The sequence below is a fragment of the Meleagris gallopavo genome, chromosome 7 (genome assembly GCF_905368555.1).
Source record: "Meleagris gallopavo chromosome 7, MGAL_WU_HG_1.1, whole genome shotgun sequence".
NCBI classification, from domain to species: domain Eukaryota; kingdom Metazoa; phylum Chordata; class Aves; order Galliformes; family Phasianidae; genus Meleagris; species Meleagris gallopavo.
In genome coordinates this window covers 8762709-8786738 of record NC_139410.1, presented here as the reverse complement: position 1 = coordinate 8786738, position 24030 = coordinate 8762709, and the positions used below count along the sequence as shown (strand labels likewise).

The 24030-nt window shown below is 37.9% G+C and overlaps 1 protein-coding gene across 12 annotated transcripts in view; it reads left to right on the top strand.

The window, feature by feature from the left end:
• Window positions 1-24030, top strand: part of PCNT (pericentrin) — a 95182-nt gene that overhangs the window by 66318 nt on the left and 4834 nt on the right. For 8 of the 12 annotated variants that reach the window (XM_019616816.2, XM_019616815.2, XM_019616813.2 and 5 more), the window contains 15 exons: window positions 197-1246; window positions 4419-4928; window positions 6396-6495; window positions 6860-6996; window positions 8239-8436; window positions 9496-9691; window positions 10263-10485; window positions 11879-12029; window positions 13732-14253; window positions 15003-15286; window positions 16065-16167; window positions 18823-18987; window positions 20908-21146; window positions 22415-22503; window positions 23612-23765. In XM_019616816.2, coding sequence (XP_019472361.2) covers window positions 197-1246; window positions 4419-4928; window positions 6396-6495; window positions 6860-6996; window positions 8239-8436; window positions 9496-9691; window positions 10263-10485; window positions 11879-12029; window positions 13732-14253; window positions 15003-15286; window positions 16065-16167; window positions 18823-18987; window positions 20908-21146; window positions 22415-22503; window positions 23612-23765 — 4121 coding nt within the window. Of the gene's footprint in view, window positions 1-196; window positions 1247-4418; window positions 4929-6395; window positions 6496-6859; window positions 6997-8238; window positions 8437-9495; window positions 9692-10262; window positions 10486-11878; window positions 12030-12216; window positions 12297-13731; window positions 14254-15002; window positions 15287-16064; window positions 16168-18822; window positions 18988-20907; window positions 21147-22414; window positions 22504-23611; window positions 23766-24030 lie in introns of those variants that run through there. The other 4 variants (XM_085228001.1, XM_010713135.3, XM_085227999.1 and 1 more) reach the window with 3 other exon arrangements.

The window sequence follows — 24030 nt, the reverse complement described above, 5'->3', positions numbered from 1 at the left end:
GAGAGCATAACTCTCTATCATCTCTATCTATCATTCTGCATAGCTATCCACCTGAAATCTGCAATTCTTCCTGCTGTCACATGTATGATTTAATGCTTATGCAGTTTAAAGAAGAAAAATACAGTGTTTTGAATTCTACGTGCAATAGTAATTCTGCCTACGTACTTTAATATTTTGACCTTATCCATTTGTTCAGGTTGTGGAAGACCAAAAATCTGAAATTGAAGAACTCAGATCTATTATTGAGCACCTTCGTGGGGACCAGGAACGGCTGAGTAAGGACAAAGATGAAGAGGTAGAGCAACTTCACGGAGTAATTGAGAAGCTCCAAAAGGAGTTGGCACAATTTGGACCAGTATGTCATGAAGTTAGTGACAACCAAGGTGACATTTTTCAATTTGGATTGGAAAAGTCAGTGGAAAACCTGCAGAAGGAGTTGAAGAAGGGATTGATAGATTGTCAGGGTGATACTGATCAAGGTGGAAGAAATGCATTGCTGCTTTCCAAGGTGAGGGAACTTGAGGAAGAGCTAGAGTTTGCCTCAGCTGCTAGAAAAGACCTGCAGCAGCAGCTGGAAGAGAAAGAATCACAGATCAAAATGGAAGTGGAAATTTTAGAGAAAAAATGCCAAAACTTACAGGAATCATCAAGGCAGCACTTTGCAGAGCTAAACGCTCTGAGATTACAGTACAGTGCACTTCAGGAAGAGTACAGCCTTCTCCAAACACACATTTCTCAGAGAGAATTTGAAGCAAGGATTGCTGCTTCTTGTGTTCAGGAACTCGAAGACAGTGTGAAAAAGAGGGAATTGAGTATTCTTGGAAAAGATAAGCAGGTAAAGACAATGGCAGATCAAAGAAAAACTGACGAAGGTGAATTGCAGTACTTAACAAAACAGGCATCAGAACTTAAAACTGAGTTGAAAAAGAAAGATACGAGTCAGGCTCAAGATGCTTATAGTCGTGAGTTTGAAGTTTCTAGACTTGATTTACATGTGCAAGCAATGAATCAGAAAGAAGTATCTAATCAGAGAGAAACTGATGAATTGCAAGGTAACATGACAAAATTGAAAGATCAAATCAAGATATACACAAAAGAACTTGAAGCCTTACGTTTGGAAAGAGATGAACTTATTTCACAGTTGGAATTGTACAAGCCAAAAGAAGTCCTTAAGAAAGGAATGGAGGAATTGGAAGCACTGGAAATACATGTTGATCAATCATTTGCTTCCCTAACTGATAATCTGGTATGTGATTTATTTTATTTTTTTTTTAATAGTGTCCTGACTTTGTTTTCAGTAAGCTAATTTTATGTGTTTCATAAAGCCTTATAGTTTGCCTTTTTCAGTGCTGTAATAGTAGAAATAAAAAAGCTGATTCAATGGCCTGTACTACAAAAGATTCTAAGAAAGAGTAAAGATGAATATTGTGGTATAAAAATGGCTATATTGAGTCAGTTTGAGTCTGTTTTTGCATTGTTTCTCTGGTAGTGACTAGAGAAAGATAATTTTATTAGGAACCTTTATTTACTCTGAACCATTTTATTTTCTCCAAATAACAAAACGTGAGCTTATATTGTTCAGTTTTTGAAACAGTAGAATTAAGATGACTTGTTCTTTAGAGAGCTGTATTCATCTGTCATACACCAAATTGCTGTCCACTACGGCTGCCTTACACAAGTGGTAAGTGTTGATAAGAGAGCTTATGTTGTGGGTGTCCAACCTTTTGGCCTGTCTGGGCCACACTGAGTGAACAGGAATTGTCTTGTACATAAAGGTTGCTTTGAAGGTCCTATTTATTTCAGTGAAAACTACAACTGATACAAATAACACCTTTGATAGTGCAAATTCTCAACTTCAAAATGCTATTTTTCACTGTAGTCACCAGCATTAGCTATGCATTTTCACCAGTGATGAACAAGAGTCTGCATGCCACACTCATAAAAATATGCACTGGCGACGATGACCCACTGTCACAACTGCTGAAACACACCACCACTGCCTCACTGTGTTCACATCCTCAGTTTGGTCTTCACAAACATTCAGCAAGTGTCAGTGAATGTCAGTACATGCCATGTTTTCCTCACGGAGGAATTGTTTCCACCACTTTTCTTCATCCACAATTCCATGTCAGATGCCATTTTGTCAGAGGGCTACTCTGCTACCATCTGTCACACAGCAACAGCATGGAATGGACTATTGGTGGGAGGTTCAACCTCTACTGCCATGCCACCACCATCTGCCTCTTTTGTTGTGGGCAGCTTTTGTTGTGTGTAGGCATTACTTTCAAAGCAGCCCTTATAGTATAGTTCATGTATATAGGTAACAAAACTTATTTTAATGTTTGATATTTTTTTACTAAAACAAAAACACTGAACTGGTGGGATATTTGACCCTCATTTTATGAAAGTAATGCATCAATCCCTGGTTTGATGGCAGTGGCTACAATTCTTAGTGAGCTCCCAAGGTTAGATATTAGGAGGAAGTTTTTCACCCAGGGGGTGGTGAGGCACTGGAACAGGTTGCCCAAGGAGGTTGTGGATGCTCCATCCCTGGTGGCATTCAAGGCCAGGCTGGATGTGGCTCTGGGCAGCCTGGTCTGGTGATTGGTGACTCTGCACATAGCAGGGGGTTGGAACTGGATTATCACTGTGGTCCTTTTCAACCCAGGTCATTCTATGATTACTCTCTTTCAAGTTGCAATAGCTACATAGTAGAAGCTGATAACTGACCTCCATGAGCTACTGCTTTCTGGTGGAAATCACTTGTAGCAACACTGCCATTTTTCCTATGCAGAGTAGGAGTACGCTTGCTTGATCTCATGTTAGTAATGATTACTTGTTACAAGCTTGTAACACGTGGTTTAGTGGGAGCTATTGGTAATAGGTGAACGGTTGGACTGGATGATCTTTTAGGTCTTTTCCAACCTTGGTGATTCTATGATTGCTAGAATACATTATGCAAGTTTAAACTGTCTTCATTTGTTTTGTTTGTGATGTAAAATATTTACGCAGTGTGAGGTGCATGCACAACTTTCAAACCATGGTTAGTGTAGATACAATTTGAATGTAGGAAAGATATGTATTGTGAGTATGGAAACTGCTCAATGTGGTCTTTTTTCTTTTGGATTCAATGCAGGGAGCGTTAAAGTCTGCAAATAATTCACAGAACAAAGACAATTTAATTGTAAAGATGGCACTTCATCAGTAAGAGCTTAGTTCTGAATTAGGAATCTGTCAGGATTCAGTGAAGGGAGAACTGATAGAACTGGGGAAGATATAAAAGTATGCTGGAACTCTGAGGGAAGTTAAATGATTTAAAGTAGATTTTAAGTAGAAACTTGGTTTCTCAAATGTTGAAATTCTTGTATGTATGCCAGCATGTATATTTCCATGTTTAAGTGCTACTAATAATAGGGTAGGTTGAAAAGAGGTGGTCATCAAGGCTGGAGATTACATTGAATGAAAGTAAGCAAATGAGTTGTCTTCAAGCGTGTGTTCATGTGGACCTAGTTCATCCTAGAATAAGGAAAACTACAGTGTTTGATTTATTCTATCAACTATTCAGGCTAGATAGCTGAGAGCTGAAGAAGGGGGAAAATGACAGTATTTAGGTGGTGCTTTTGTTCTAATATGAATTAGGTAAATGTCATTTGGGATGTGATGCTGAACCACTTAAGAGAAAATGAAATGATCATTGCTTAGAGTACCAAATCAGAAAGCCCGCATGGAATTGAACCGTTCTTTACTTCCTCCTGTATAGTGAATTAAAGCTGGTTCAAAATGTTAACATTGAAGAGCCTTTATGTAGCAGTGAATGTGACACAAACAAATCCAGTGTTCTTAGAGGAGCAAAGAAACACCTTACAGTTTATCTTAGGTTCAAAAGTGGAAGCAGTGAAAATTAAGAAATACATAAACATGAAAGGTGGAAGAGAAGCAGAAAGGAGATAGTTCCCAGTTTCTTATGAGTTGAAATGGCAGGATGGCAGGAGCCATCCATAGAACTACTCTTCCCAACTTTTTTTCCGGTGTCCTGGATCAGAAATTAAGTCTTAAGATAATTCAAGAGATTTTTCTAATTAGAAAAATAACACGCTTTGATTTCTATTTTTTTAAAAGTACAAAGATTATCTACACAGCTAAAAAGAATATCCTTTTTCTTGTGTGATGCAAAAGTCAGCTCTGCTGAAATAGGTACATTTCTTTCTATTACAGAATTTGTTTACTTCACAAGTGATTTCTCTGCTTAAAAAAGCCAGGTTAGCTGATGTATAAACTGAAGTTTGGGATCATTTTTATATAAAATGTAAAAATCATCATAGATTTGATTAATAGAGAGGAATTTTTAAAAGCGTGTTTTACATTTCTTAAATCATATTTAAATTCCATTAAACAATTAACATGTTATCTCATTGCAGGAAAAAGTTGCTTTGTTTGATGTTACTGCTCATGATACAAATAAACAATCTCAGGTTAAGCAATCAGAAGACAGTATCTCAATTCAAAAATTGGACATGATCAGCAGCTCTGAAGAAGAGCAAACTTTGAAAAAGCATCACCATCAAACTCCCAGTTCTCCAAAAATCACTGTGAATGCAGGCTGTACTGAAGGTACTCTTAAAAACTTCCAGGATTTCATTGTGGATGTGACTTCATGGGATTCGCCTGAGATTATGAGAAAGCAAGATATAAGCATGGAGCTTCAACCAGTGCTTAATCTGACACCCTTTTCAGAAGCTGAAAGTACAGGTCTTGAAATGGTGCACAGTAGGTCATCCCTGCAAGGTGATAATTCTGTTTTGTTGGGATTTTCCTACCTTTATGAAAATGGCAGTGAGGAAGCAGCAGACGGGGCAGATGTAAAATCTCCAGTTACCTCTGAAAGTACCTACTCTGTTGATGACCAAGATATGGAGAAGATGATTTTGGTAAGTGGTATTTTGTTTGATTTCCTTCTAATTACACAAGACTGCTCAGTTTTGTCCTCCTAAATCAATGCTGAGCCATTGGCTCTGAATAGTAGAAATCTGTACACTGAGACATTGTACAGTCTTGCTCTGGATGTACTAGTTTCTCTCTCACTGTCAGACACCAGAGCAAATTCTGGACTGTACTTAAACACTGTCTACCACAGCTTATAGTAAGTGAAAATAGTATTCCAAAATCTAAAATTGAACAATAAGATGCTCACAGCATGCTTAGTGTCTTATAATCTTTATGCTGTTGATATGATAGTGGTAAAAATACGGATATTGCTCTTGTGTTCTTAGAAGGCTTGTTGAGAGGCCTCTACAAATCTTGGTATTTTCTGGTGAGGCTTCATGGAAGTAACTGATAAATGTATGATAGTACTTCATGTGTAAGTAGGTAATTAAGCTAAGTACTGTAGAACTTTGTTACCATAGTATTCAATTTACTGTAACAGTTCTCCACTGGTGAATAATTTTGTCACAGAGAGTTAAAAGAGTTTTAAAATGGGAGAATAAGCATACCTGCAGAGAAAAGCTCCTCTCAGCGACAGCCAACTTAGATTCAGCTCTGGAGCTAAAAGAAATGTATTTCTCTGATAGAGGACTGAACATTTGGGCTGGTTTGGGCTTGTTGGCTATGTGAACGTTAGCATGGCTCTTAATGTGATAGTGCAGAGGGCCATTCAGTCAGAGGAGCTGGGAACCTGGTTTTCAAAAATTCCCCTTCAGTGTTGAAAACAAACAAACAAATAAATAAATAAATAAACCTAACAGGTTGGATGGAAACTGACTGTACTGTGATTACAATAATATATGGAAGATAAGCTTAATCCTATTTTATTTGAAAAAGATGAATCTTTTGGATACTGATAGAATAAGAGATGTTGTGTAACATTTGGCATTTTGGAAATCTCATCATGAGGTATCCTTATTCTTAAGGCCACTGCTGTACCCCTGCAGACAAACTGGGCAGGTTTCAGTAGAGCTCTATCATCTTTCCTTGACTTGCATATTTCATCATATGCTGTGCAGTATAAAGTATTTTTTCATAATGAAAAACAGTTTTGTTCTTGCAAATTGTAAAATGTATCTAGTATTTCTACTTCTTCCATTCTACTACAGCTAAAGCATATCTAGAAAGAAATTATTACAGTGTTTCCCTTAAATTAAAATCAGCTGAGACCAAACAAAAAACACTTCTCTTTCAAAGGCCATTCTATTTGTTAAGAGTATTGAAAAGGAGAAAAATTCAGGTGAAAAGGCTTTTGAGGAATACTAATGGTGATTAGCTGTTTGTATTTGCTGTAACTAACTTTGAAATCAAGTAGGCATTTGCTAAATTCAACACCAATAATAAAGTTGTTGTAAATATAGAAACAGTGACTGATTTCAGAAAACTAAATTAATTGAAAAACTATTCCCAAGCAGATGAGAGAAACAGATAATCTAACTCCATCTGATTTGCAAGATGATGTAAGATCGGGAGCATCTGCCATAGATGTGATGAGCAATGGATGTGACAGCAGTGAGTTTAACTTTCGTATATTCCTTTTACCTTCTGAATAACTGGTATAAAAGTATGCCATTTCCTCTATCCCCAATTTTTTTACTGTACATCTTTCATTTGAAAGTTATCCTTTTCTTAGTTGGTTCAGAGGTGTTGTGTATTCAAGCTAGTGGAAGCCTGCTTTTACATTTTTATTTGTACATGCTAGAAATGAGATATGGGAGTTTAGTGAGTCCTGACTTAACAACAACATCATCACTGTGGCCAAAGGCTGCTTATGACCTTTTAACTTCTTTAAGTGGTTGTCTTGTGCAGTTATGCTAGTTTCAAGTTCTCTTTGTGTTTGTAACCCCTGGGGTGGGGGAACTGTCTCTTCCTCTAGGTACCAGATCAAATTTCGCAGCTAAACAAACATCGGACCACTCAGATGCTAATTTCATGGCTTATCTGCGGTACTGTGGCATGTTTCCAGATACAGAATCAGTGAGAGAAAAGGAAATACTTTCACCACAACTGAAGGTAATATGTAAATAATGTAAGCATATTAGGGAATTAAAATAGGAACAGCAGAAATGACATGCTGATATAAAATAGTGTTAACTGCTACATTTGCACTGTAAACTTTCTGTAATGGCTTTAACCTCAAATTGAGGTGGGCTACAGGGAGTTCAATTGCAATAGTACGTGCAAGAAACGTGAGTGATATTAAAGGAGAAGTAGTACACTTTTAACACAGTAAGTGCTGCTTCCCCAAATGTCTAACAGACAACTTCAGCTTACTCAGTAGATAAAGGAAGATCTAAGAAACAGAGTTTTGATCTATGAAAGCAACTGAAACTGTTTAAAGTATTACTGGAAAATCTGAGTGCACAATCCTGTACTGAATGTTGAGTTTGGACAGTTTAGTGTATTTCCATTGTTAATGTTTGCTAAAGGGTTGTACATGAAACATTACTTCTTGAAGTACTAATTATTTTGATTCCAGATATGGAAAGGCAACTCAGGTTGATAAATTTAAGTTTTTCAAAAAAGTGCAAAGAAAGTATATCAGTAGTTAAGGAAAAATACTGTGGTGGTAAAGAGAATAGCAAAAAGAAACAGCTCTGTGTTGAGGCTGAGGTATTTTTGGTTAGATGTAAGTAGAAAATGACTTAAATCTCCAGTGACTTTTCCTGAAATGAGACATCTGTGCATTGGATAATAGCTTGTAAACAGGGAATTTATTAAAGAGATTATTTTGCTTGACAGATTTAGGGAAAACAGAGTTCACTGTATACATTAACACTGATTATTTTGGGAGATGTTATTTCTGTGTAATCTGCTAGACCAAGCAAAGGTTGTCTAAATGCATAATTAAGTTTTCTGGTATCACTGGCATATAGTGACATGACTTGATAGAACGTGGATAATTTTACTATGAGTAAGTACTTGAGAAAGAACCAAGATAGAGTACGGTCCTTTGGCTTAGTTGCATGTTTGCATGGTGGCATACACAGCAATAGATACATTGGTCTAGGCTGCTGTTTGTGCTTCAGCATTTGTACTTTAACAACACTGATCTCAGTTGCTAAGAGTTAGTCAGCAGTTACCAGAGGATGTTATCTAAGCATGTGTGTGTTCTGATTTTGTTAGGCACATCAAGTAATGGAGCAGAACTGCATGCCTTTATTGATCTTACAATCTTCTTACTTTTGTTGCTTATTTCTATTGCATCCTATTCATGTGCAATTTCCTAATAGTATTGTCTTCTTTCTTTCTCAGACTGTGCTGAAGTTGGTGTATGAGGAGAGTCACAAGATATTGGCTTTGTCAGAACATTCCTTTGGTTTTAGGGAGCTGAAAAGTATTCATCAGACTAGAGCAGTGATGGAGGGATGGCAAAAAGAGGGCTTGGCTTTGCTGAATGCTATACAGTCTCTGAAAGATCATCTTAGCAAGGTGGCAGATAGAGGAGATAAGGTAAGACAAGAAAGATGGCTTCCACCCTTTAAAAACTGACTTCTTTTGTATGTATGTATGTGTGTATATGCATACATTGTGTATGTGTATATTATTACATGCATATACGTGTGTATATAGGAGGAGCAGAGGACTCATCTTAAGACTTGAACAGGGCTCTCAACTTGGATCTCCTTAAATTAGTAGTAATGACTCAGTAATGACATCAAAGAGTAGGTTAGAGAGAGATCGTATAGATGTTTTTTTTGTTGTTGTTGTTTTTTTAATAAAAACCAACACAGGAACATCCAGATTTTGCTACTGATTGGAGAGAACTTCTGGAAGTACAGAGTATGTTTGAGAAGAGAGAAACATGTTGCAAATTGGTCTGAAGTTTCACTTCTCCAATCCTAGGTTTGGTGATGAAGTTGCAAAAACTGGTATATGTAATAAAACAACAAGTAAAAAAAGCCTCTTAGTGTTATACTCCTAAATCGCTTTGATTCCCTCATACTGAATTTTGAGATTAGATCTGGACACAGATACTATTATTATTTTAAAGGTTTATTCATTCTGTTGTTAAGTCATGCTCTGTGTGCATTAATCTAGATTATGTGGGATCATGAAGCTTTCATAGTCTGTGTTTTGGCACCGTTTTCTCAAACTCTTGTGTTGTGTGTTATAAAGCCTATGGATTGGTTTACCTACAAGCCAGCAAAAAAGCAGTGACCAACAGGCTGGGATTGGGAAAAGGAAATGCTTGATAAAATAATTCTATCTGGAGCTTGCAAGGAGTGTATCCTGAGCTGACTCCGTATGTGTTTGGGATTTTTTCATCATAGTAATTAGTTTTCAGTTTCAGTGTATAAACTATTATTAATAACTATTATGCTACTTGGAAGCTAGTAAAGTTGGGTTAGTTAATGTTAACTTTTTGAATTAAAATGATGTATGAACTTAGTCATTTGCATTTGCATCTCTGCGTAATAGTTGTACATGTGAGGGGTTCCCTGGAATTTATCTTTGTAGAAGGAAATAAGAATAGACTATTAGATTTAATAGGACTTGGTTCTTTTTTAGGAGGAACAGAGGCAGATGGTAGTGGAGCACATTTTCTCTTCAGACCGGAACAGCTTGCTCTCTGAGATACAGGAGCTTCGAGCTCAACTACGTATGACGCATCTTCAGAACCAGGAGAAGCTACAGCAGCTGCAGGAAACTCTTACTAATGTAGAAGATCATGGGAGCAAACAAGAACACCAACTTCGAAGGAAAGGTAATAATTGTCAAGTTCTTGTCTTCTGCTTTTCTATGTCAGTTCTTCCTTTTTTTTTGCCTAGCAGATAAAAGGAAAAAAATATATACTGTTTTGCAAAGAAGCTGATGGTAAACAGTTCTTCAGTTTAATTACTGTGCTTAGGATTCCTGCTATTTTAGCAGGGTAAGAAGCAGGCCTTTTCTTCTTAAGTAATTAAGAAAAATCTATGAAAAATGAAGAAGTTTCAAAAGAACCCTGGAAATGTATATATAGATAGATATAGCATATATATATGCTTTTTCTTAATCAGTTGCAGAATCTATTAGTAATGAGTGATTTGTAGTTCATCACAGTAGCTCATTTAGTCTGATACAGCTTTTATATTATCTTTTCCTTGTCCACTAGCAGCAAAGCTATAGCATATATGTACATCTTTCTGCTTATTCATGTTATATATGAAAATAAATGAATTCTCCAGTCAATAATACTTTAATGCAGCTCATTTTTCTGCAATTGAACCAGAATGACTGGTAAACATACTGTCAAAATCTCTGTAATATAAGTAACTGTTCATGTTTTCTTATCCTAGTTGAATTATTAGAATATAAGCTTCAGCAGGAAAAATGCATTGTAAGTGACCTGCATAGCACGCTGTCTGAGGAGCAGAAGAGAGTCTCTAAAACATGTGAACTCTTGAATCAAGAAAAAGCAGCAGTATCAATCCTGAAGTCAGATCTGTGTGAATGTAAGCAAGAGAATGAAAGGCTGCAAAATTCCCTAGAAGAGCATCAGAGGGAAATAAGCAAGCTCCGGTGAGAAGAACAGTTAGTTAATTTAAATTTATTAACAAGTCTGAAAAAGCTTTATACTCACTGAATCCATAAATACACCTCTGTTACTTTTCATATTTATATTAGTTTTTCATTCTTCAAATTTACACATTTACCTTCTCTGTAGCACTTCCACAACCTTCTCAACAGTCAAGGCATATTGTATGGGCATAGTAGAAGAGGTGAGATAATTGCCTCTTAACTACAGCCTTGTGTCTGTCCCTCCTGTACCTCTGTGGTGGTTTAACACCACTGGGTAGTTTGGCTCCACCACATTACTCTCTTATTCTCTGTTCTCAACAGAATAGGCAGAAAAAGTACAATGAAAAAAGCTGGCGGGTTGAGACAAGAACAGGGAGATCCCTCACCAATTATAGTCACAGTCAAAACAGACTCAGTATAAGAAGGAATAATGTAGCATAGTGCCTACTGCTAACAGACTTGAGCAGTGAAAATTAGAAGTAAAGTTAAAACACCTTCCCCCATCCGTATTCCTCTACCTCTTCCTCCCAGAGTATTGCAGAGGAATGGAGGCTGCAGTCAGTCCCTAACACTTTATCTGCTGCTTCTCCATGGTCAGTCCCTTCCTCTGTTCCATGTGGGATCCCTTCCCCAGAACGCTGTTCTTCCCCTACTGATCCTGCATGGGCTTCCCTTGGTCCCTGCAGCTCTCCAAGCACTGCTCCAGCACTGCTCTGTACCACAGGGCCCGTCCCTCAACAGCACACTGCTCCAACATGGGGCTTCACGAGCGGCAGCTCCCCCAGACCTCCTGCTGCACTTTTCTCTTTCTTGAATCTGCCCCAGAAGCACATGCAACATCACTCGTGGCTCAGGTTTGGCCAGCAGTACGTCCCTTTTGAAGTAGCTGGAGCTCTGATCTGACATGGAGTAGTGCTGGACTCTGCTCACAAAGGGCACTCCTGCAGCCCCCACTTCCAAAACCTTGCCCTGCAAATCTAATGCATCTTTGTTATCCTTCTGCTTTTGTCTTGGTCTTTTGCTTGGCACTTTTGTTTGCCTGTCATTTTGCTGTGTTCTGTTTATAGGTTTTTTTCCACGTTCTTATTCCTAGTGTATGCCAGTGATTTTCTTTCCATTCACAGGACACACATTTTGCTTCACTGAGGTAGATTATTTATCCATATCTTTTAATATTTACTTGATAGGATAGTTTTAGCTTTGCTTGCAGGGAGAGGAACTGTTTTCAGGTGCTAAATATTTGTGACTTGGAACTGACCCTACAAGAGGCCCTCTTAGGGAAGTAAATTTGTAGGTCACATCACAAAAAGTAATTCCAAGCATCTCACTTGCATCACTAGAGAAGGATATTTTGTTCTGAACATACATAGAAGTGTCATTTTGAACTTTTCAGTTCTGAATTGGAAAGTAAAGAGAAGGATTTGACAGCTACTCTGCAAGAGTTGCAGTCTGAACGTGTGACAGAAACAGAGCTGCGAGTTTTGCTTGAGGAACAACAGCTTCAGCATAAGAAAGCAGAAGATGAAAAGAAAAAGGCCTTGGAGGTAATGCCCAACATCTTAACCTCATCCACCAAAAGAAGTGATCTAACAAGTTATTTTTGTACAATTTCATATCCAGTGTTTTTATTCAATGACAGTTTACACACACACAAAAAAAGCTTGCTTGTACCTAATGTGCATGGCATTTTCCCCCCACAGAATTAAAGCTTTCTGTTATCATTCTTAACAGCACCTATGGATATAAGCAAAAGTTGGATGCATCTTTTTGGACATCATCTTAATGTTTTCAGATCCTTATACTTTCTTAAGGTCAGTTTTGTACTGCCTGTAGCTGTGTAGAGAGAGAGAGACTCCGCAATTGTGTAACCGTACCCTTTCTTACAGAGCAAGTGTGCCGTGAGGATGTGCAGAGTATGACTGAGATCACAGAGAAAACAAACCAATAATACAAATGCTTGATAGAAAGTAACTGAAACCTTTCCAATGTAACTTTTTTGAGGTTGAGCAATCTTCTCTCTTTCTCTCTCTCTTTCTCTCTCTCTTTCTCTCTCTCTTTCTCTCTCTCTTTCTCTCTCTCTTTTTTTATTCCTGTACCATATTTTCTGAATAGAGTGGGAAACAAATGACTGGCTTTCTCATTGACGCTGTGATAGAAATGATTCTTGTAAAAGACATGATCATCTTCTTGTTCTCATCTTTTTAACATATATCTTTTGTATAATTAGAAACCAAAGCCAAAGTCTTCTGACAATTTCTTTATGGCCTGCCCTCTCATTTATGTTATTCTTCTGGTAATTATTTAAGTGCATAGGTGTTTTTTGTTTGTTTTTTTTTCCTGCTTTTATGGTGGAGCATGTTAGCTCCGTATGTATCTTGTAAAAGGGCTACTTATGCAGAGAACACAGGGACCATCTTAGTCAAAAGCAAAGCGAAAGTGCACTGCCCCAGAAAAAGCTGTGAAAGAGATGAAACCATTCTCAGGTGATGCTCAGTCCTGCATTCCCAAATCGTCCCTACTACAGAAAGCTGATGGTTCTAGTTTGTGCTATATGTCTACCACTTAGCCATCTCACCTAGCTTCCTATGTGATCAGAGGTCTGGTGCTGCCTGGGGACCTAGGGCAGAAACCCCTGCCAGAACTGCAGCAGGGGTTTGTTCTGACTTCCTGAAAACATTGTGGGGCTGCCTCTTCATTTACTTGCTTCTTTTCTGGAAGGAGAATGATGAGAATGCATTGGCTCACAAAATTCAGCTGAGAATGGGTTATTGTCATCAGTCTGTGCTGCATTCTTTAAATAGATGGGCTGTGTAGCCAAAAGGTTTTATAGATAGTCTTACTGCTTAGATGTTTTTTGGCTTTTTTTTTTTTAATTAATCAGGCTATTTCTGCTTCAGATATCATTTAAGATGATTGGATGATGTAAAAAAAAAAAATAAATACCAATTTCTCAATGAGGATCTTAATGATTGAAGAAAAAATAATGTACCACAAGATATTTTCAAATTAAGACCCTTGGTTTTGTTAATTGGTATCATGACTGTAAAGAGCATGCTTCTGGCACTCCTAATTAGAAAATTAAACTTTTATTTATAAATTATTATTTTTTTAATAATTGAACTATTCTAGCTCAATCTTGAATTTCTCCTTGAATAAAACAGAATTTTGAAAATTACTGAATGCCAGAGTACCCCACAAATGAGTGCTTATGCTGGAATATTACTATGTGTCTCTCCTACTGTGCAGGATTTACAGGCTGCCTTGGATTTGCAGATGGTGCAGAATAGCAAGCTGTCTGTATCACTAGAGCATGAACAAATAATAAATGACAATCTCCGCAAGGAACTTCAGATAGAATATTCCCGCTGTGAAGCGTTATTATCTCAAGAACATGATAAAGTGTTGGAGCTACAGAAAAACTTGGATGCTGAGAGAAATCGTTCTTTGGAGCTCTTGAATTCCTTGAATCATGAACGTGTTTTGACAGAACAGTTGAGCGTGCAAGCTAAGGAGGATGCTTCTTGTCAGCGCCGGGAGTTGTTGCTAGAACAGGCCTTTATCCGAGAGCTCCAAGCCCAGCTGGGGGAAGAGAGATCTCGAAAGGCAGAGCTAGCTGCTATTATTGAGAAAACACACCAGAAAGCCATTCGTTCCAAAAGGCAGCTAGAGGCTGAAGTACAGATGTGTTGCGAAGAAACACAGGTGGAGAAAGAGATCAGTAACAAACTCCAAGTGACATTGGAGTCTCTTCAGAGTCAAAAGCAAGAGGTAATCCATTCCTCAGAGGCCCAGAAGGAAAAAGAGGCAAAGCTGAAAGAACAATTGCATTTGCTCTTTAAAACAATGCGAGATAAAATTAAGAAAGAGTAGAGAGAGCAAAGGCAGCAGCAACAAACAGAAACGGAGGAAGAGGAGGGCTGGCAGAAAGATCAGGAGGGACTTCCAAGAATGTCTGAGTCTTCCCTTAGATTGAACTATACGTGAAGTGGGAATTAACCCAGTGGATAGTGTCCTCTAATTAAAATGTTTCAGTCCCTGTAACAAAGGGTTCTGAAAAATGCTTTAAACCAGCTGTCTGCATTTTTCAAATGTAGCTGTTTTCTGGGTTTAGGTCTATGTTGGGGATTGCCCCTTGTTAGCAAATAGAGAAGACCTTGAGTGTGGTTTAAACGTCGTAGATAACCAAACTAAGTTTCACCCTTTTTTCTCAGCTCCTTCACTTTCATTAGAGGAAGAGGGAGGCTTTGTAGACTCTGAAGACTTGTCAGTCACAAAGTCAGGAAATGGATGGGGAAAATGCCCACTCTATAGTTGTTAAATGGCTTCCTGATAGCCTTGGAGTGCAGTAGTATAAGTCTTCCCCTGTAAGTAGTTTATGGCTTAAGAAACACTGAGATGTGGATATGTTAGATTGGTGTGGTGCTTTTATATCTGATCTGCATATCTATATCTACATACGTATTGATGTGTGTATATGTACAAGTGGCAATTTATTACTACTTCTTCTGTTCAAATAGCAAAACTTGAAACCGCAACACCAGAGGGATGATCAAAGAATTAAAGAAATGCGGGAAATTGTGGCAATCTTAAAGGAAACAGAAAGAAGTCCTCCATCTCCAAGCAGTCAGCGAGGACTGTTGTGTACTTCAGACAAAGATGAAAATGCCAAAGAGCCTATGACAAAAGAAACTGGAAAATTCAACTTGCAGCAGCAGCAGAAGCAACAGCTGGAGAAGATAAGACAACAGTTGCTTTTTGTAGCTGCACACCTCATTGAGATAATGTGTAAAACTGTAGATAAGTGAGTAGCTTAAATACTGTTTATAAAACAGTAGTTTTCTCTCTATACGGCCTCTGAACTTGTACATATCATGGCTGAGAGCCGTCAGCTGGAGCAAATGGGTCATATATCATTTCCTTTGCTTACAAGAACTACCTGGTGTGAAACCATGATTTCATGGTGCTAGCAGATGGTTTGGAAGATTGTCATCCCACAGCAGCCATTCCTGTAAAAAGCTTTTATGCCTGCTTGTGAACCAGATCCGTGAAGTAACCTTTCGAAAAAACAACAACTCCAAAAAGAAAAATTGGGAGTTGGAAAGAGCCTTTTAACTAATTAATTAGTTAATTAACTAACTTGTTAATTAACAAATTCTGATTGGAGAGTAGTCAGAAAAACAGTTTAATCAAGGCGGCTGCAGGTTTGGAAGGGGGGGCAGAGGGGTCCATTGAGCACAGAAGGGAAAAGTTGGTCATCAGGATAATTTTTTGTTTCTTTGGCAGCAAAGTAAAATACCAGTAAAATTTTTGCTGCAGCCTGAATTTGCATGGTGGAATTTCAGATTGGTATAAAATACGGGTTTCTGAATAAATTCTTCAGCACTATTTAGAAATTTCTCTATTTAATAAAAATTACTGATTCATGTGTCTTTATTGTATTGTGTGTGATAGGTAGTAAATGAGGACAGCATCAAAATTTAAGATATTTCAGTGGGGAGGAAGAATGTATGCTAACTAGATTACTAGATTACTAGATTACTAGAAATCAACCATACTGACAAAGTATTTCTTTTTAACAGAACAGTTAGCGACTGGTATGTATCAAATGATGAAGCTGTAGCATCTTTACTGCAGACATTAAAGGAACTAAAATCAGATTTATTGTCTCCTCCTGCATCTCAGGTGAGGAAAATGGCATATATTTGTTCATTATCAGGAAATTATTCTGTGTTATTTGGGTTCTGCTACATATGTAAGTTAGGCGGTGTTGGGAGGGTGTGTGTTTGCTTTAACATTCTGAGGAATTTTGTTTGGTTTTTCTGCCTGGAGGATAGAAAAAAGACAGGAACTCTTATACTCACATCATCTTTATACCAACATATTTAGTATGTTTTTTTGTATGTATGTCTCTTTCATTGATGCATTGTTGAGTCTACTTCTGAAGGATTTTTTTTTCCTATGTATGTAATAAGTATGTAACATGTCTGAGGATATCAAACTGTGGAAAGTGTTGCTTCCTCTTCTGAATATGTCCAGACACAATTATTTTTCAGCAAATTGTTATGCATTTTTCAAAAAGCACAAGTCGTTTGTCATTTCATGGGGGAAGTTTTGTCTGATAGTTGCAGTATTATAGATATTTTTACGTAACTTAGCAATTGTTGAAGGCTGAACTCAGGTATATTGTTAGAAAACATAAAATACATAGCTCTTTCATTTCGTATTATTCACCATGTAACTTTGCACTAACATATATGTCTTTCTATAGTTAAGAGATCTTCAAATACATTGTAGCCCTTCTGACCTTTTTATATTAAGCAGATTTAACAAGAGTTTTGGCTCTATTAGATTCATCTTCCCTCTGCTCTATTACTGCTTGACCTAGAAATTTGTACTAGATCCCGAGGAAAAACAAAGCTTCAGTTGTTCTCATGCGTTCCATAATGCAAGCTTGAGCTATGAAAACCTGGCAAGGCATGGTGCAAGCTCTGCCTGTGTCCTAACTGCCGACAAAAGGCAATAAACGGTTTCCTTCTGTCATCTGTGTAACCACTTAGGTGGTTGCCAAGTGGATTATCTCCAGCCCTAAGGGAGGGGATTGTAACCTTTTGCAGGTAGGCATTTTTGAAATTATTTTGACTGTTTTCCTTTCAGAAAACTGAGAATCTGTGGGGAAGCTGAGCCTCCTTATGACTCCTTAAGTCTGACTTAGTAGAGCTCTCTCTGGAACTGAGCTATTTGTCTGACTCAGCTTACTACAAGTTACTACTCTACTGGAAAAGGAAATAAGACGTGTGGGTTTTGTTTGAACTATTTTTGATAACAGTTACCTGAAGCGTTTTTTGTATCCTGTGTCCTTTTCTCTGTCCTTGTTCTAAAGATGCTATCTTTTCTCACCCAACTGACTGTAGTGATATAACTTCCATGCCAGTGCTTTAGTTTATCCAACTTTAGTATAAAAATCTGAATTTGTATAGGCCATGTCTGAATTAGATAATAAGCACAGGACAAGAATTTAACTTGGAAAGAAAGAAATACCTAATTTTAAAACAACACAGAAAATTGTATTAGATTCTTGGCATTTTGGTGTTTTGCTGTGTCTTAAGCTCTTTCTGTATATGCTGAGAAGTAAAAAGCCTTTGGTTTCTGCAGTTGTAAAGGAAGTTGCAAAGTCAGAAAAGAGGGAGTTGAATTATGTACTGCAAAGCTACAAACAGCGTGGCGACCCATGTTTTGTTTTTTCCCTTTCTGTTTTATAAAGAAACCATTGCAGGGATCAGTTTCTTTGATAGATCTGTTGTTGGAGAATGGGGACCTTGGAAGTCTGTCACAAAACTGGCAGAACTGACAGGATAAATTAGCACCACCAGCAGCATCTTGAGAAAAAGCTTCAGCATGAACCATTTAGAGGGGTTGGTAATACATGGTACATACCAATTGACTTGAGAGTTTTGTTGATACTGTACACGTTCCAGATACTGAAAGTATCTCTCTTTAACAGCTCTAATATGTTGCCCTTCATTATACAAGATTTTTTGTTTGTAAAATATTTGACTTCCACGAAGAACTTAATAAATGTCGAATATTACTGTATTAAAATATTCTTAAGAAATAACTCCTGAAAAAGTTTGAGCTCCTAGTAAGGCTGTAGTGAAATAAGCTACAAGGAGAAATTGGGGTCAGCTGTGTGTACTGGCTCCTCTACTGTATAGATTTTATTTCAAAGGATAAAATGCTAACCATCTCAAAAACATCTTTCCTCTTGGTTCTGATCTGCTGCATCATACACTGATGTAACTGCTGATAAAATTAAATTGATATGCAGAGGGTTATGAAGGCAGAACTCCAAAAATTGAATCTGGAGTTGTTGGTCTCCTGGAAGAGATGATTTACCACAAAACTAAATATTCTCAGGATTGAATGCTATTTTCTTAGAGGTTTCATCTGTGTATGCTTTACAAGATGTTTTTGTGCACGTATGTAAACAAACACATTTCTGTGTCAGTTTCTCTGCTGCTTCTGGATGTGGAAGGAAGCCAGATGATTTGTTTCTGTTCCCACATGTTGGGGGACCCTCTGTGTTATTACCATAATGAGGTTTCTTGTAAAACTGATCAGACATATGCTTGGGGAAGGGATAACCTGATTAATATGATACTTCTTAACTAGGTTGCTTGTATTTTTCAGTTTCCTTTTGTACCATATAACACCTGAATGCTACTGCTGGCTGTTTTTGTTTAGTTTGTCCATAAAGTTAGGCTGTTGCTTGACTTAAGATCTTTGATTGTGGAAGTCATGTTCAGGAACTACAATGGCTCACTCTGGTTTCTTTTTTAGATCAGATCTACAGATGATACCAACCCTGCTCAAGAACTGGAAAGAGCTGCTTGGCAGCAAGAAAGAAGCATTCTGCAGGATGCACTGAAACAGGCAGAATCCGAACTGGCTAAAGCAACTGCTGAAACTGAAAACAAAGCAATGTTGGAAGCATTCAATCCTAAGGTAAAATGATAGTGATGTTTAGCAAATGCCTGTCTGGAGCTGCAAGAGCAGGCAATGCTAAAGGCATTAGCACATCATTTAAACCAGATGTGTCCAGCCCATGAACCACATGTGGCTGTGAAGAGCACTTAACATGGTCCCCCAAGGCCATACACATTTAGCATATGATGTGACTTTTCGTGATAATGTTAATGAGTCAATTGCATGTAGCTTGAGTGTTGACTGTGTGGGTAACAACGGAACGCTGAGGAGGGGGGGAACGCAGAGCAGGGCTCACTTCATCTCTTGTGAATGGGGTCTGATAAAAATCTGCACATGTTACACAGGATGTGCTTGTGCCACTTGATGAGTAAAATGCAGTCATTGCCAATAATAATACCCAATAATAATAGCCAGTACCCTGGGCTGCTGCAAAAGAGGAGTGGCCAGCAGGGTGAGGGAGGTGATTGTCCCCCTCTTGCTCTGCCTTTGTGAGGCCCCATCTGCAGTACTGTGATTGAAACACGGGGTCCCCAGTACAGGCAGGATGTGGAGCTCTTGGAGTGGGTCCAGAGGAGGGCCACAAAGATGATCAGGGGGCTGGACCCCTCTCCTATGAGGAAAGGTTGAGAGAGCTGGGCTTGTTTAGCTTGGAGAAGAGAAGGCTCCGGGGAGACCTTATTATGGCCTTCCAGTACTTGAAGGGAACTTGTAAAAAGTTGTTCACTTTCTTCTTATATGATCTAATAGTGATAGCACAAAGGGGAATGGCTTTGAACTAAAAGAGGGGAGATACAGGTTAGATGTTTGGAAGAAATTTTTTACTCATAGGGCGGTGAGGTGCTGGAACAAGTTATCCTGGGGAGGATGTCATGTGCCTTGGTTTCTCTATTTTTCTTACTAGTTGCATTGCTCTTCTGTACACAGTGATTGACTTTATAGATAAATGTGAATTAAGAACACTCGTTCCCAGTATGTCCTTCATCAGAAAAGATTCTTTATAACTTTCTTGGTTTTAAATAGAAACTTGCACCAAAAACCATCTATCTCTTTGGAACTGCTTTTTACTTTTAAATGTGAAGAAGATTCAGATTTCTTGTCTAAGCACGGAAACATCCTTTTTTACTTTTTCCTAATTTTAAATTTTCCTCTGGCAGATTTGATTGTAATCAAGTCAGATAGACACCCACCCCAACATGCTTTCTGATTGATATTTATTTAATACAATTGCTATCATTAAAGATTAAAAGTGTTAGAATCTCAGCTATGACAGTTTTGATGTGAAACTTTCAGGCGATTTAATGCCCTCTGATACTCTGAAGTTGGTTGCTTTTTAGTTTGGAATGGAGGTCTTGCAGCAGCCCTTTCATCAGCAGTACAGACGTTGCACACAAAAACAGCACACCAACCAGTAACCATACCAAAACATTTTAGCCTAGCCAAGACATAAAGAAGTTCAGTGAAGTGGTACAAACCTCTATTTATGGTGTTCAGAGTGTAATATCATCGGTTTGCATAAAAAATACACAAGTAATAGAATCATTGTAATAACTACTTCAAAATTTAAAGAGGAATCATAGAATTGTTTGAATTGGAATGGGCTTTTAAAGGTCATTTGGTCCATCTCCCCTGCAATGAGAAGGGAAACCTACAGCTAGATCAGGTGCTCAGAGCCCTGTCCAGCCTGACTTTGGATGTCTGCAGGGACGTGGCATCCACCACCTCTCTGGGCAACCTGTGCGAGTGTCTCACTATCTTTACCGTACAATGCTTCCATAGTTCATAATTATTAAATAGCTTTATGTGATCTTGCAAAGCAAAAATCACTTTAAATACCCACGCCCAACCAATTTCTGTGAATCCTTGCTGGAAAATGCAGTCAACTTTTCTAGACTTGCTATAGCTAGATCTTCACGGCTTTAATTTTTTTTTTTCCTTCAGTTACAGAGATTATATAGGAAGTACCTAAGAGCAGAGAGCTTTAGAAAAGCTCTGGTTTATCAGAAGAAATACCTCTTGCTGCTTCTTGGTGGATTTCAAGACTGTGAACAAGCAACTCTCTCTCTAATAGCACGCATGGGAATCTACCCCTCACCTGCAGACCTGCAGCTTCCTGCCTCCCGCTCCCGCGCTCTGACCAAGTTCAGATGTGCAGTCAGGGCGGTCATTGCTGTATCAAGGTAAAGACACTCGCTTTCTTGGACATAGATAAAATGGGTAGTTGATATGGCTTATCCTACCTGAATATTAAGCAGGAGCTTTCTCTAGAGTATGACTTGTCAGCTGTAACTTTGGCCAAATTGCCATTTCAGAATCAGGGCTATGTTGAATTTGTACCAAAACAAGGATTTGTAAAAGCTGATTCCATCTGTTGATTGATGCTCAGTTGCAGTGTATTTGTACATCACTGCACAATAATTACAAGCTGATCTTTTCATTTTTTCCCTTATCTATTTGGGACATACTGGGTAGCCTCTTGTATTGTAATGTTACTATCCCATCAGTGATGATTTTCTTCTCCTGAGCTCTGTACCCTGTATTTCATTGAGTATGATTCTGTCATGCACCATTATTTACTATGGAGTGGATTTCGATATCTGTGCACTATCCCTTATTGTGTCTTGAGTTCATCTATTGGAAATAAAAGTTCTGAATGTAATAGGAAGTTACTTCTGAGCAATCTCCTTGTTTACTAGAAACTGTTACAAGGAAGCTTAAGACTTTCTGGATTGTTGTCTTTGAAATGGATACTATAACGATAGCAGTATGAGAGCAGATAGAGACCTCCAAACTAACTCTCTGAGGCCCCAAAGCTCCCTGGAATTTAGGGCTGGAGTGGAGAAACATTTTTAAAACAAACTGGCTAACATTTCCAGCATCTCTGAGTGAATACAAACTAAGGGAGTTAATAGCCATCACCCAACACAAAGCAAGGGTATCCTAAGACTGTAAAGGGGATGTTGTGGTTAAGCTCCAATGTCTGTTCCTTTTTTGCTGTCCCATTGAGCCATTTTGAGCGACTGGGTTACTGTTTTTTTTAATTCTTTTTCTTTTTTTCCCTCCTATATGCATAAGATTACGTGGTTATATCTTCTCAAAATTTCTTCCGTGTTTAGAAACTGGGGAAAATAAGCAAGAGTGGGTTAAAAGCAAACAAATAATAATAAAAAGAAATAAAAGGTTAATGTAAACAATCTGCTGTCACCTCAGACCCTTAAGATTGGGTGGTCTTAGCACTGCAGAGAACTGACAGGTGACACAGTTATCATTGGGAAGACGCTGGCAGTCTTCCTTCTCCATTCCTACAAGGATTGTTACTTAACTCAATAATACATTTAATATGCTTTGTGCCTACAAAAAGTTTAATATTAAAATTTAGAGTATTTTTTCCTGTTATTATTGTTGTATATGTTACTATATGATTGTACCAATTTATTCTGTTACCAAGATTGAAGTTTTTGGTGAGAAAGTGGAACAAGCTTAACAGAAAAAATGCCCAGGGTGAAACCACTTCCCAACATACAGGAAATAATACAGGTAAGCTTTTGGTCAAGTACATTTTTTAAATGATAATTTATCTCTAGCAATGTTTCAGTAGACAAACAAAAAATCACCGTAAAAGAGACAGAAAAGCAAAATATTTGTTGACACAAATCTGTTTATCTTGATTATGAGTTTAAAATGGCACTGTAAGAAGTTAAAAATGAAAACTTACAGAATTTATAACTTCACAACAGCATCAAAATCTTCCTCTTCTCCCTTGCAACTGCTCAAGCTGTAAAGCAGTCATACGTTCACTAAACTATCAGATAATTTTTTCATATTTTTTGAAGTTCCTATAATGGAAATCAATGCCGTAAGTTATTAATAAGACAAATACTGCTGTAACAGTATTAAGATTGGTACATGCAGTATAAAAAAGAAGTCTTAGAAGGGATGTGCTTTCCTGTGTTGCCAGTGGTGGAAAAACAGTTTTAAATGGTTCCAGAGATTTGGAAGAGGCTCAGATTTTGATGACAGGTTTTCCCTGAATTTTAGACGCTATAGATGATGGTCTAATAGACTTCAGTAAGGGCTGGGTTCCTTTGAGTTACCTATGGATTTGTCTGATGGCAGTAAGAACTTGAACAAGTGTCTTCGTGTGGTACCCCATATTGTGCAATATATGTGTAATATTCCAGTTGTGGCTTTTCAATGCTAAACAAAAACATAACAGTACATTTTTCGTTACCTGGTATATGAACACACTACATCACTTTCGGTATTTTAGATTGGGAATACTTACTTTAAAACAAAAATTTTAATAAATTTCCTATATACTACTTGTGATATGGGTCCCTTGAAGCCTCACTACAAAATAGCATCTGTCAGGCTCTCAGAAGAGCAAATCAAATCATTGATAGTGATTTAAAAGAGGACATATCTGAAGTATTTGTTATTGAGAATAACGAATCAACAAACAATCCTTTTTTTGCCACTTGTCTCACAACCAACTAAAATAGACGCATTTGTAATATACATTTTAAAACAAAACCAAATATATATTGCTGCAATTCTTGTGAGGTTTTTTAATTGGTTAAATATAAAAAGGCTTCTGTAAGTGGTTTTTAGTGAGTACTTTTCAACTGTTTCATATTTAACACAGCCTCTGGTGCCAGAACAGAAACTCTGAAACAGCAGCAGTTCCCAGCTGTTCATGTAAGCTCTCCCCCAACCCGGGACACTGGCCTATTCCACAGAACCAGCTCTGCAAGATCTTTGAGCTGCTCCTCCAAATCCTCTCACCGGTCACACAGCAGGTCAGTCTGTAGTCTGGCTGATGTGTAATCACCTCATCAGACAGACTTTGCTAAAAGTGAGACAGTACTTGGAGGAAGTACTTGAACAAGAAGTCTGGGTCTTGTAAATGTTTCCTCAGGTTCAGGTTTCTACAGAAGAGAATGTCTCATTTGCTTTGAGCGTGTCTGATGTTCTTGCACTGAGAACACTCAGGGTGTTCTCCAGTTCAATCTGGATATGTGAAAACACTTCCGATGATGTTATTTTTCAGCCTTCTTTGAAGGG